This window comes from Hermetia illucens, chromosome 2, assembly GCF_905115235.1.
Source record: "Hermetia illucens chromosome 2, iHerIll2.2.curated.20191125, whole genome shotgun sequence".
Lineage (NCBI taxonomy): Eukaryota > Metazoa > Arthropoda > Insecta > Diptera > Stratiomyidae > Hermetia > Hermetia illucens.
The window spans coordinates 25,290,712-25,305,283 of NC_051850.1; the positions used below are offsets into that span (position 1 = coordinate 25,290,712).

A 14,572-nucleotide genomic window follows, 5' to 3' on the forward strand; every position below is an offset into this window, starting at 1 on the left:
AGTTTTGAAGGCTTTTATCTCAATTTTAATTAATTTGATTTGATTTGAATGCTTAATTAAAGTTGACAAAAAAACTATAGTACCGAAAATCAACCCATGAAATAAAGTGTCCGATCAAAAAACACCGCAATGGAAAAATGCGAGAGAAGTTTAATAAAAGATGTTTGATGAGTTACCACAGAAAAAACAAGTCGGGAAACCGGAAGCTAGACGCTTCAGGTATGAAAGGTTTTGTGTATTTATTTTATAAAGAGATTTGGGTGTGCATTTGCCTCATTAGCATGTAGCACGTAAAATATGCATATATTATGTGAAAATAGCCACTTTCAAGTGATATTGACATTCATAGTCTTGAATTTGCAGAGAAGCGCAGATTTCACCTAGTATAACTTTGTTAGTAATAGTGCGATTTTCACTAAATTTGGTAGGATCATGATTTATACTGTAGCCTATTATGCTTCAAAATTTTGTGATTCTAGGGTGAACTTAAGGGGGGTTTTCCTGTCAATTACTAAAAATTATTTTAATATACTATTATTAACTTTATTTGAACAGGTATCAATATGGAGGGTATTTCGGAGCCTAGGCACTATATAGTGGCAGCCCCCTGATTTTTTCCAGATTTTTCGGTTGGGTAGTTCCTGAGAACGGGTTCGTTGAAAAAATGACCACTTTCAACCCCCCGCACTCCCCACCTTTTCAGCAAAAGTCAAAACTAATACCGGCTTTGAAAAGTACCAACGGAGACCTTTAATTTGATACCCCACATGACTATATTTGATGAAAAAAAAATTTGCACCCCCCTTTTGCATGTATAGGGACCCCCCCTTAAATTTGTCGTAAGAGGATGTAACTCACTATATGCGTGAGCGTTCATAGTTCCCACCTTTCTACCAAATTTGGTGTCAATCGCTATAACCGTCTCCGAGAAAAATGCGTGTGACGGACAGACAGACAGACAGACAGACAGACAGACAGACAGACAGACGGACAGACAGACAGACAGTAAACCGATTTTAATAAGGTTTTGTTTTACAAACAAAACCTTAAAAAGATAATGCACGGCCTTATTCTCAAGGTTGTTGCTTACAAACTTTTCGATCCCTTTCTAATTGACGCTCTTCATTCTAAGCTTCTCACTTTCTCGTTTTAATATAGTTAGTATATGACGAAATCCTCTTCATTTTGAACATCATTATCGCACTTTCTCAGCACTGAAGGATTAACTTTAACGAGTTCGTAGTCGTAAATGGAGCACCATATATGCAAATTCACAACCGGTCGGATTGTATTAGAAGCAGAACTTGCGTATAAATAGAGCACTGTCGAAGGAAAGGGTATCAGTTTCACATCGTTTCGCATGAAAGAACTACCAAATTCTACCAAGATGGTATGAACTTGAGAAGATATTTAAAATATCTTATTATTAAAAAGGAGCATAAACTTTTCTTCCAGAAATTCGTAATTTTGAGCCTCGCTCTTATCGCCGCTGCTTCAGCCAACCCAATTGGACCACTTGTGGCTGCTCCAGGTGGTGTACTCGCTACTCCTGCAATTGGCGCTACACTTGCTCCAGCTCTCTCTGCCCGTATTGCTACTCCACTTGGTGCTACGATCGGTGCTCCCCTCCTGTCTGCTCCAGTAGTTAGAACTTCTATCGTTACCCCAATTGCCGCTGCTTCAATTGCTCCTGCTCTGGCTCCACTTTCGGCTGGCATCGCTCCTATCGGTCTTCGTTCTGGCCTTCTCGGTCAAAACATCATTGCAGCTCCAGGTTTGGCTCCATTGCCCCTTGGACTCAATGGCTTGGGAGCTCCTCTTCTTTTGAAAAAACGGGCTTAGAATGTTTGTGTAATTTTAGAAAATAAGCATCAGATATTTTGGTAAAATAAACCAAATTGTATTTAGAAAAGAATGAGTTCTCGCTGAATTCACAACTAGTAATGAACTAACTGTTTGGATCGTCAACGGTCTTGAAAGTTCATAAGCAATGGAAACTAGTCTTAGAATAAATAACTCTAATTCTTGAGGAATGAATAATACACGATAGTGCCCTAACCCATTTAGTTTAGCCATTGGGAGGGCGCCAGTTTGGGAAATCTATAGTCAAAAAGTTAATTAACTTTTCCAACATAATTTTTTGCAGAGTAATTGCAGAAAACTGCCCATTATGAAACCTACCCAGAAATCTTCATAAACAAAAACAGAAAAAAGATGAAATTTCTATACCGATTTTGCATCATGTTAGAGGCTGAAAGTTTTTTTGGACCCATGAAAATTGGCCTCACAAAAAGTAACATGATGTAATTTCCCCCTCGCGATCGTCATTATAAGCAATTTTGCACCTTCAAGGTTTTGATTTTGGACCAATTTTTAATCGAATAACCATATGCAAATCCACAGTTGGTTCATTGCAATCAAATCTAAATTTTATGTATAAATAGTGTGTCCCTGCAGCCAATGGTATCAATTCAGTTTCGCTTCGAACAAAGACACTCAAAAAACTATCAAAATGGTAAGCTTAGATAAATATCCGAAGAATACGATACTAGAAAATATATTTATTTTTCAGAAATTCATGATTGTGAGCCTTGCTCTTATCGGCACTGCCTCAGCCAGTATTGTTTCCTTAGGCGCTTCATCAGGTCTTGGTGGTGTCCTGGCTTCTCCCGCTATTGGTGCTACTCTTGCTCCAGCTCTTGCCACCGGAATTGCTGCTACTTCAATTGGCAGTCCACTCCTTGGTGCATCAATTGCTGCTCCAGCCCTCAGTCCACTTTCAGCTGGTCTTGCTCCTATTGGTCTCAGTTCCGGTCTTCTCAGCCAAAAACTTATTGCATCACCACTTTCGGCTGGTATTGCTCCTATTGGTCTCAGTTCCGGTCTTATCAGCCAAAAACTTATTGCATCACCACTTTCAGCTGGCATTGCTCCTATTGGCCTCAGTTCCGGTCTTATCAGCCAAAAACTTATTGCATCACCACTTTCAGCAGGCATTGCTCCTATTGGTCTCAGTTCCGGTCTTATCAGCCAAAAACTTATTGCATCACCACTTTCAGCAGGCATTGCTCCTCTTGGTCTTAGCTCCGGGCTTCTAGGTCAAAAACTTATTGCATCACCACTTTCAGCTGGCATTGCTCCTCTTGGTCTTAGCTCCGGGCTTCTTGGTCAAAAAGTTATTGCAGCTCCAGGTTTAGCTTCCCTGCCTCTTGGACTTAAAGGATTGGAATCACCTCTCCTTTGGAAGAAACGTGCTTAAATTGTAAGTAAGTTTAGGAAAAAAGGACTGAATGTAGTAGGACAATAAAAATATTCTTGATATAAGAGGAAGCTTCTCATTATCTAGTAATTTTAAGAGAAATCGTTTCCTTTTGAATTTCAGCAGGAGAAGAAATATTTCTTAGGCAAATGGTTGGGAAGATTCATTATTTGAAAGGTTTTTCTAAGTATATCTTTAGCTTAGCATAATAAAACCCTGTTTGGGCAGGAAGTTCTCGAGCGTTTATCGTGAATAATCGTTTGCGCAACAATCCATCTGGATCAGGGCCATGAAGTGTGTTACAGCACTTCATTCAAGACCGAAACGGTACACTACTGGATAACAATACCCTTTAGGAGGCAATGTTGTCAGCATTGCACTCGTCCGAGATTATTACCCTGATTTGACTCATGTACTCATTGACAGCTGAGTTGACTGGTATCCGACGTCAAATCATGACACAAATTCCACTGCCACCAGTGAGATTTGAACCGCGACCATTCGTACGACAGCCTTGCGCTCTAACCACTCAGCTATCTGGATACTTTTATCATGAATACCTAAGCATAATCTCACGGTCTTCTTTTCGCACGGATTTTTTTGCTGCCCACAATAAGAGGCTCTCTGTGACTGGTACAGCACAGCATTCATACCAGTGAATGCAAAAGTTTTCCAAACGCTTCTGCCGTAATATGGAGATAGCGAACACTACCAAGAACCTCCCCCAGCGTATTTTTCAGAAATATCTCTGGCGCATATTCGTTCAGAAAACGATTCCTGTTTCATGGTACTTGATAATCTTCGGTGAGACCTCGCGCTAAGAACCTCTGCAGATGTGTCCCCTGCAGATTCGGGTCTGATCGCCCTCTTTGAGTATGTGGATTCTTCTTTGGGCATGCAGTATCAGGGACCCATCATAATAGAGAAAGGTAGACTCCTGTTCCAGAATTCAGTTCGGCTTTTGAACCTTCGGTAAATCCCGCAACGAGCGGACTCTTGGATCGTCCCAGTTTTTACTCGATTGAGAATAGCTTTTTTATATTCTACCAAACAGATGAGAAACGGCAAATTAGAAGCCATTATAAGGACTGGGTTTCGTTCTCCCAATATTTAAATGCTATTCTATACAGGTGCTTTGTGAAACTGCTAGTTCCATCCCTTCTACTTTTGTCACCTGCATTGACTCCCCTCTGGGGTTTGTGAAAACATCGCCCTTGTCTCTAAGAGAGTCCAACTTGGCTGACCCATCTCTTTTAAAGACTCCTTTTTTTGTTATGGGTGGAGGTGGAAATCTTAAAAACACACTGCTGCGCCAGGTTGCAGTAGTGTGTGCGATTCCTACCCACTAAAATCGCCTTCAAATCTCCGTCCATATCCCCGCGGGACCACTGTGTTTGTATTAATTCGCGAAGAGGGTTGTTGCATTAATCGCATTCGAAATTGCTTCCGACATCAGCATCTTTTCCACAAAATTGTGGGGTCCGATAACTACGATAATGGCATTGTTTAACCTTCCTCTTTCAACCGCGAATATCGGTCAATGGAACAGAACATGTTCCTGGTCCTCGAGTGTAACGGCGCATTTTAGACAGTCTGGGGACTTATTTAATCCGGAGCGATGCAAGTACCCTCTGTATTCACATATTACGTAAAAACTGTGTTAGGTATCAATTCAGCCCTCCATGCTTCCGCTCGACCCATCTCTAAATACCTGGGATCAGTGTATTTTTTTTTTTCGGAATTATCCCACCGTTGCTGCCATTTCTAGTAGAGCTACTTCCTTGTGGCTTTCCGGAAGCCCGCAGTCACTTCGGCCGGATTCGCCCTTGTTTTAAGAATTCTTAAAGGCGAATCAGCCCTCACTCTTATTGCTTTACAAATAGGGTTAAGGTTCAAGCTGTGATAGCATCTAGTAAGTTGGCTTAGTCCTGGAGGAAGCCGTATTTGCTTTCCTTCAAAAAGTAAGGGGGAGGGGGGTCGGTCCACCATCAATGTGGCAACAGTTCTTCCTCAGTTGCTCCCAAATTAAATAGATACGGACTTAGCGCTACACGTATACCATCAATAAGATCTCGTGGTTGCCTAAGTTCCACTCCAAGTGGACAGGAGAACTCGAGATTCTGCCGTGAACGTCGGGCAATTTCCTAATATACGGCACCCAGCTTCCCACCCCTAGTCGTTAAACAGGTGAAGTACTAGGAGAGAAAGGCGCAACCATACCATGCTAACGCACAAATAAAGATCTGGGGAAGCAGACGTCAATCAAAGAAGTGAATAGCTTCCTGTATATATAGAAAAGTTAGCCCTAGAAGCATTCAGACTATGCAAGAATAAGGCAATATTTCCTAACTGCTTGGAAAAAGAAGATAGAACATTTATTGAGAATGATGGGGGTTCATCTGGTTCTCAAAACGCATCCCGCGAAGGAGAAGACAATAACAGTTTGTTTGAGATCCAAATAACAGACAAAAGAGAAATGCAACTAGCGTGAATCCTCATTGGAGTGGGCCAATGATGTTTTGGGCGTACGGAGCAATCTGGCCTAGCAAAATAGCGGAGAATATCTTACAGATCCTGGACATTCACTTAAGGACGATTATGGAGAGAACGCCTTTCTCTAAGTCCCAGCATGCCTACCTCAAAGGAAAATCCACAGAAACCGCCCTCCACGAGGTAATTGGCACGGTTGAGCGGTCGCTGCAGTACAAGCAGTATACCCTTGCTGCCTTCTTGGATATAGAAGGAGCCTTCAACAACGTCAGTACCAACGCCATCAAGGAAGCCTTGACCGGTATTGGATTGGAGGGGTATCTCACGCATTGGATTATATCCATGCTGAGTACCAGGATAATCCAATCCGATCTGGGAGGCAACCACTTGACCAGAGCTGTGAACAGAGGCACGCCCCAGGGTGGTGCTATCTCACCGGTGCTCTGGTTAATAGTAATGGACAAAATTTTACGTACATTAGACAGCAGCGGGGTGAAGGTGGTGGCGTATGCCGACGACTTGGTGATACTAGTATCTGGGATGTTTCTGTCCATTATGAGCGACATCATGGAAGGAGCGTTGCGAAAGGTGTGCCTGTGGGCCGCAAGATGCGGACTCAGCATAAACCCAACCAAAACGCAACTGATGCTATTCACCACCAAGACAAGGATACCTGAATTCCATCTACCACGGCTGAATGAACAAAGATTGGTTCTTTCCTCTAATGTGAAGTATTTGGGTGTAATCCTGGATCCTAAGCTAAATTGGAGGTTGAACATAGAACTGAGGGTTAAGAAGGCCTGTATAGCCTTCTATGCCTGTAAGAGAACCTTTGCCAAGAAATGGGGTCTCCAGCCGAGGATGGTTCTCTTGATGTACACCGCTGTAGTGCGTCCGATCCTGACGTACGGATCTATTGTATGGTGGCAGGCTTTGAAGAAGAAATACAATAAAACGAAGCTTAATAGGATTCAAAGAACCGCGTGTGCAGGTGCTACGGGGGCTCTGCAGTCTTGCCCGGCAGATGCTCTCAATGTACTCCTGCATCTCCTCCCCCTTGACCTCCACATCAAATATGTTGCAGCGTGCAGTGCCGTAAGAGTGCGTGAGTCCGGATGCTGGGCAGCGAAGTCCTACGGCCACAGCAGCATTCTAAATGAAATACCTCGAGAAATCTGGGCATCCCCCATGGACTATGTCACACGCAAGCTGAGCTTCACGAGAAACTTTGCTGTGGACCTTCCAACCAGGGCAAAGTGGAAGACCGGCGGCGTGTTGCAAGACTATGACACGGTATTCTTTACGAACGGATCAAAGATGGCCTATGGAGTCGGCGCGGGGGTTTTCTCGAATACACACGGTGTATCCAAGTCGTATGGTCTCCCAGGTTTCGCCAGTGTATTCCAGGCGGAAGTACTGGCGATATTGGAAGTCTGTCGATGGCTGGAGCGTGATTCGAGTCCCAAGCGTAACATAGCCATTCTGACCGACAGCCAAGCGGCCATCAAGGCCTTGTACTCAACGACGACATCTTCCCGGTTGGTGGGGCAGTGCAGAGACACGCTCAACCATCTGGGCGGCACGCTCAAGATCACTCTCCTCTGGGTTCCCGGGCATAGGAACATAGAAGGGAACGAGCGGGCTGACGTATTGGCCAGGCAAGGCTCTGCTCTTGGCAGTCCCTCGGGGAACACAGTCGGTGTTCCGCTGGCGGCTGTCGGGGGCCGAGTCTACTCACACTGCCTAGCAGCCGCGGGCCTGAGATGGCGAAGGCTTACAAGCTGTGCCAAATCAAGGAGAATTTGGCCCGCTTATAACATAGCCCGATCACGAGAGCTCCTGTGCCAGACGCGTGCAAATGCATTCAAGATTACGGCGGTCTGCACGGGGCACTGGCCCATAGGGGACCATGCCGCTAGGCTCGGCTTACCCTACAACTCGCATTGCCGAAGCTGCGGAGAAGGAAGGGAAACCCTCATGCACTTTCTCTGCGATTGCCCAGCTCTGACTCGAGTCAGGCTGCGGACACTGGGTAAACCATTCTTTGGGGACCTCAGTGAGATTTCTAGTTACAGGGTCGGAGAGCTGCTTTCCTTCGTGAATGCTACGGGCTGGCTCTGAAGATCCGAGCCAGCTGGACTCTGCTTCCCTGTTCCTATAACAACAGTCACGGTCTTAGAAGTTTGTGGCATCAAAACGGCGCACCAAAGCACTAATTGGGCTCCTCGGAGCGGCCACTGATACCTACCTACCTACCCCATCTTACAGATGGTACTCAGCAACGTGACACCTCTTTAATTGCTGCACTGCGTGATATCCCCCTTTTTATATATGGGACAGATAATACCACATTGGCAGTCGTCAGGCATTAATTTGTTGTCCGAAACCTTGAGCATCAACCCTCTCGGACGGAACTTATTGTCCTGAATGTAGGTAGTACTCTCTTATTCAGACATGCTGGATGCTAGGGAATTCCCTCAGACTGCTGTGGATTGCATAGCGAACAGCTGGCCAATGTGAGGTAGTCCCGATCGTATTCCAAGCCAAGAAATGAAACTTGCATTGATGTATAAGCCATACTTTCTGCTCAACACATTTAAAGCATTTTTGACAGCGGGTGCTTTTCCCTCCCGCAGGAAGGTTGCTAGGCTTGGGCTGATAAGCTAAAACAAAGGCGACCTCGGGGCGCCGTCAGCGATCCGTCCTCCCTTTATGTTAAACAAAGAGAAGAATCTGCTTGAAGTTTAACTGACGCAATATGTGCTGCGGGAAACGTTCACTTAAACAATGTGGTTTTAGGGTGGTGCGATCCACAGTTAATGTCATTGAAGATGGGGTCGAAGCGGTAAGAGTGGCTGCAGCACACAGTCGTCAGTGTCGGCGAGTGGTGCTCCTTGTGACGCTAGATATAAGAAATGCCAGCAGAATTGACTGCACTGCCTGCGACATTTTTAAGGCGTTAGATAATCTTTTGCAGGCATTGATCGACTACTCAAAAGACAACGTTAGGGTCACATATAGCAGACCCAGGAAAGGCAGCGTAAAATGGGGGTAACATCGAAATCTATTTTTAGTCTGGATCTCGCTCCAAAGGAGCGCGTAATCTGATAGTCTGCTAAGATGTCTGATAAATCTAGTCAGATACATGAATGTATTTCGGAACTTCCCCTGCAAGCATGGCTCAAAAAGCTCAACGGATACTGGAAATGTTGAGTACTCATATGGATAGCTGAGCATTGATTTTCCCTGGGGAAAACCGATATGATCGTTCTCACCAGATTCCTACAGTGAATAAGAACTTGTCTAATCATGGCATTGTCGGAATGATGATAGGCACGAGCAGATTTGCAACACCGCAAATATGACTGCAGCTAAAATGTTTTCGTTTCGCTGCTGATAGTCAATTCGCGGGCTGATGGCCAATGCACCCATCGTACCACCTCGGAAAGGAGTTATTCTAATAGGTAACCATTCTGTAGAGCACGGGCGTCTATACCTCAGAAAAAGGAGAGGAAAATAAGGAAGCCATTGCTTGTGTAGAGAGGGCCCTCACTCTAAGCAAGAGAAGGGAAGGGAAGAGAATCAGTCGGTTCCGGGTTAGTGTCCTAAACATAATAAGACGCAGGAGGTTTAGCTGGTAATCTGTCGCTATTCAAAACTATAAATATGAAGGCTGCTAAGGCCATTATTATTAAGATTACCCTGGCTAATCAGCAACGAGCAGGTAATCTGCTTGACAATGTCATTATCAACAGCAGATGTAGGACATCGGAATCATCACGTAGCAATCCCTTACTATCACTGCCGCTATCAAACGTGTTTTGGTCTCTAGTGCAGGCGAAGTTGTCGACTTGAAAGAACGTCATAAACCCGATATAGTGGAGAAGGATACTTTCTAGGAGCAATTATACACAGTTCAGGGGCAGGTTCCTTCCTAAATGTGACATTATGATCTGAGTGATCTGAATGCAAAAGTGGGCTATGATAACACTTCGGTCGGACATTTGATTGGGAACACGGTCTCCGCAACCGTAACGATAATGGGGATAAGATTGTGAATTTCGGCGACTTCCATTGCTTCGCTGTTGGTGACACATTGTTTGAGCAAAAGACTTGCCATAAGGGAAGTTGGGACACAGAAGCAATCAATCTCTGCGAACAGTACAAGATCTAGGAGGTGTCACCTGAGTATGCATTGCAAGAAAGGCGCTTGCCAACGGGATCAACACGCTTAAGTTATTGCGTGATCCGTCCGTCATTTCTCGCAGGTCGTCGGCCTCGTTTGGAGGGGACGTCACAAGATATGGATAACTGCGGAATCGTAGAAGACGACGACGGAAGGGGTTGAATGCTCTTTTGTCCGTTGCGAGGGATGGCAGGCGTGATGTGCTCTCACTCCGATACTGAGCGAAATCCGAAGAAGTTAAGCGTAGGGTACGCTGTAACAAGAGGGAACTCGTTATTGCGCTGGCCAGGCAAGCAAAAAATGCTGCAGATAGCAATGGTTTCAGAAGTGTGCACCACATCACAATAGAGGACGACTTCTTATCCCCGTTGATGAACAACTGAAAAGGGGAAAATACACTTCACCGTGGTTCTTAACTGTATCATATCTGGTGAAATTCCTCCTCTTGTAGATTAAATGGATGAAAAGCTCGCATTCACATGTTGCGGTGAATACACGTGGATGCGGACTTTTTCTCCAAACAGAAGAGAAATCATTTCGGCCATCAATTTACTCAAACAAACTAAAGTCGCTGGGGTTTACGGTATCCCCACAGAGTTATTTATCGCTGCACCTACAGATACCGCAGTTCTGTTGTTTCTACTCATGCAGAAATCTTAGCAATCCGTGAACTTTTCCAGCAGATGGAAGAAGGGGACGGTCGTCAAGATCCCAAAGAACGGGCCCCATTTTGAGTGTGATAATTGCAGAGTTATCTGCGTTGTCGTTGTTGCTGCAAAGATAATAGTTGAAATAATCCTGGAACGTATCAAAGAATATCTCAACAGCATGGCCGATAGAGAGTAGGCTGGTTTCCGGTCAGAATCCTTCTGCATTGACCAAATCAACACCTTACGGAGCATCTTGAAACAGTGAGCGGAGTTTAGATCTTCGTTTCACCTCCGATTTTGAGAAAGCTTTCGATAGTGTGAATAGGGAATGTATCTGGAACTCTAAACCGAGGAGGGCATTCCGAAGAAACTAATGACTTATTGAAGCGACATATGGTGGCGAAGAATGTCACGTGCTACGTCGAAGTAAAATCTCAAAGGAATTTGGGGTTCAAAACAGAGTCCGCCAGGGTTGCATCTTTTCACGGATATAATTTCTTCTTGTTACCTTCTTCATTCTGGCATATCCGGATGATGCGGAGGAGTTCAATGAACGATGACGTTTTCCGTCGAATACCTCGACTTCACTAATGACATTTATTTCTCTATCTATTTCTTTTTCTCTCACAGGGTCATGGACCTTTCCCAAATGACTCCGTATTTGGAAAGAGAGGCAAGTAGGGTGGAGCTGAAAATAAACACCAATAAAACCAAGGTTTTCGGTTTGACAATTCAAAGCACTTTCTCCATCTGCATTGATGAGCAGAGCATCAAATACTTAATTTGTGTATCTACCATAGGAAGCTTGGTTTCTGCCAACGGTGGTACGGAACTATATATTTCCCGACACAGTAACTGCGCTAGATTCACTTTAGCTGCCGTGTCTAAAATTTAGAAATTCAGTTTATTTATTTATTTAATTTAACGGAGAACAAACAGATTAAACTCCAATTAATTATTGTCATCAGGAGGAGGAGAAAGCAAAAATCTTACCCTGCGTTTAAAACTACTTAAAGTAGAGAAGTTAAAAGGACCAAGCTGAACGTAGACTTCGAACGCCGCGAAGGGCACGTTGAAAATATCTGCGCGTCGTCAGTGACGGAGTCCATCAGACCCGAGGAAAGTTTAAACAAGTCGAGAAACCGCAAGCTAGACGCTTCAGGTATGAAAGGTTTTGTGTATTTATTTTATAAAGAGATTTGAGTGTACATTTGTCCCATTAGCATGTAGCATGTAAAATGTGCATATATTATGTGAATATATCCACTTTCAAGTGATATTGACATTCATAGTCTTGAATTTGCAGAGGAGCGACAGTTTTGACCTAGTAATGGTGCGATTTTCACGAAATTTGGCAGAATCATGCTCTATGCTGTAGCCTACCTTGCTGCAAAATTGTGTGATTCTAGGGTGAACTTAAGAGGGGTTTTCCTGTCAATTACTAAAAATTATAGTATTGTACTATTATTAACTTTATTTGAACAGGTATTGGTATGGAGAGTATTTCGAAGCCTAGGTACCATATAGTGGCAGCCCCCTGATTTTTTTTTTCAAATTTTTCAGCTAAGTAGTTTCTGAAAATGGGTACGTTAAAAAAATGGTCTCTTTCGACCCCCCCCCCCCCACTCCCCACCTTTTCAACAAATGTCAAAACTAAGACCGGCTTCGAAAAGTACTAACCGAGACGTTTCATTTGATACCCAACATGACCATGTTTGATGCAAAAAAAATTTACACCCCCTTTTTGCATGTATAAGGACCCCCCTTAGATTCAACGTAAAAGGATGTAACTTACTATATGCGTGAGCATTCACACTTTTTATCAAATTTAGTGCCAATCGCTACAACCATCTTCGAGAAAAATGCGTGTGACGGACAGATAGACAGTAAACCGATTTTAATAAGGTTTCGTGTTTACACAAAACCTTAAAAATGTGCATAGATCCAGATAGGATCTACGCTGTTGTAGGAGGGGAAGGTTCAGAAAGCGGAGGCGGGAGGGATAGTCCACACGAGCCAAGCTTTTCTTAAAGAAAAGGGAACGGATGAATTTACGTTGCACATTTTCAAGGGCAAGACAATTACAGTTACAGGAGGGTGACCAGATCACGGAGCAATACTCGAGGGTGTTCCTCACGAGGGAATTGAAGAGAGCGAAGGAGGGTTGGATGGTAGTAGTATAAAGCCTGACAATTTTGCTGCTCGGTTGATGACATCGAGGCAATGGGTGTCAAAGCGAACCTTATTGTCGAAAGTGACTCCGAGGTCTTGAGTGGAACTTAAGCAGGATAATGAATGCCCGTTAAGAGAATTGGAGAAAGAAGTGGGTGAGGACTTTAGGGAGTAGCAAATAGAATGACACTTTCTGACGTTTAGCGCTAAATCATTAGTCGAGCACCAACAAGTTGAGACTGTTCTGTCATAGCGTTCTTTCTATGTTGCTATATTGGAGTAGTACATGGAAAGTGTTCCTCAAGAGCTCGAAGCCGTCATCAACACCTTTCCGCATAATATCATCGGAGTACGCTGGCCTGTTACTATATAAAACGAAGAACTTGGTCGACGCACAGGCCTGGCACTTGTACAGACTGTGATCAGAAGACGGAGGTGGCAGTACATAGGTCACAAAATTAGGAAGACGACTTTTGTATTGTTGGCTATGCCATGCAGTGGAATCCACTTCCCTAAGCTGGTTGACGAGTGGGTGGCCCCAAGGGCACTTGGAGCAGAACAGCATAGAAGGAGTGTCAGCGTCTCAAGAAGCGTACTTTAAGTAACCATGATCAACAGCGCGGTGTGGTTGAGGCGCTGCAGCCCATCAAGAAGTAAATTACAACCATATATCAGGCGCATGAGCAGAGTAAAGTCACTGGCCTTGACGGTCCATTAATTGAAATGCGACTTACGCTCGTTCGTAAACGTTGGGAATCCGACATATTTTTCCGTGAGTGGAAGAAGGGAATGGAAGATTTCGAAATGGCTTAAATCATCCTGCCACGGATCAAAAAACATCCTCGAATCGTTGTTCGACAAATAACTGTACATTCTTCTTTGATCCATCTCTTTAATGCACGTTCGGACTAATACCCTGGCAACATGGTTCTGGAGCAGAATAAGATGGAATTTGACAACAGCATTCTAAACTTGATGGACTAACACTCTCTTTCTATATACATTAATAGGGACAATTTATAAACGGAGGAAGCTCTATCGATCCGGCACCGCCAACATCTACCCGAGTCTGTTTCATGCCAATGTTCTTTCCGTGCTTCTGTATGGGGGTAGCACATCGGAATTACCACGACTGTTATTCGGGAGCTCCAAAGCTTTAGTAGCTGATGACTGTGTCATATCATCAGGGTATGATGCAATAAGAAATGGAGAGAAATGGACGACTCCCTTGGGGTTATGCCGTGATACGGAATGTACTATCCTCGAATGCATGGTGTGTGGGCCGCCCTGGAATTACACAGCATTGAATAGAGGTGGGGGAGTGAAGGATGATCAGAATGTCATTGGGGAGCCATGTATCGAAAGCGATGGTGTAAAGGTAGTTGACCCGCCATAGGTTACATTTTTGCATCCCAGCCAAAATCGATTTTTAAAGGAGAGGAAATCTAATTTTTACTTCGGTGTTTGTGGTCCCTAACACCAGAGGTTTACGTTTTTCCCGTGACTAATGATTCTCTGTCTCCATACTGCATCCTACTTTATTACAAAGCTTTTAAATTAACGCACATTAAAAAAAAATCTCCCTGCTGGGGACGCATGAACATAAAACAGTTTATGCAGCTTTCTCCTTCATTATGTTAAAATAGAGTAAGCTATTGATGTATCTAACTGATGTATTTGGTAAGTAAAGACTTCATTCAGGTTTGTCTAACTCTTCTTAAGCCAACATTCACAGAATCATATTTAGTTTTCCTATAAACAAAATACAAAAACAGCATGATGAAATTTGCCAGATGCAAGCATCATTAAAGTATG

At 43.9% G+C, this 14,572-nt stretch overlaps 2 protein-coding genes across 2 annotated transcripts; both read left to right on the forward strand.

The window, feature by feature from the left end:
• Positions 1-1,337: 1,337 nt before the first annotated feature.
• Positions 1,338-1,872, forward strand: LOC119649767. The gene is made up of 2 exons (XM_038052066.1): positions 1,338-1,390; positions 1,456-1,872. The coding sequence occupies exons 1-2, from the start codon at positions 1,361-1,363 to the stop codon at positions 1,840-1,842; spliced, it is 417 nt and encodes a 138-aa protein (XP_037907994.1). The 5' UTR covers positions 1,338-1,360; the 3' UTR covers positions 1,843-1,872.
• A 534-nt stretch (positions 1,873-2,406) lies between these two features.
• On the forward strand, positions 2,407-3,324 carry LOC119649038. The gene is made up of 2 exons (XM_038050998.1): positions 2,407-2,515; positions 2,573-3,324. Exons 1-2 carry the CDS (start codon positions 2,513-2,515, stop codon positions 3,257-3,259), a joined length of 690 nt encoding a protein of 229 aa, XP_037906926.1. The 5' UTR covers positions 2,407-2,512; the 3' UTR covers positions 3,260-3,324.
• Positions 3,325-14,572: the final 11,248 nt, after the last annotated feature.

Coding starts and splice junctions, on each gene's coding strand:
- LOC119649767 (XM_038052066.1), top strand. CDS start 1,361: ATGAAAGAACTACCAAATTCTACCAAGATG. Junction 1,391..1,455: donor TACCAAATTCTACCAAGATG/GTATGAACTTGA, acceptor CTTTTCTTCCAG/AAATTCGTAATTTTGAGCCT.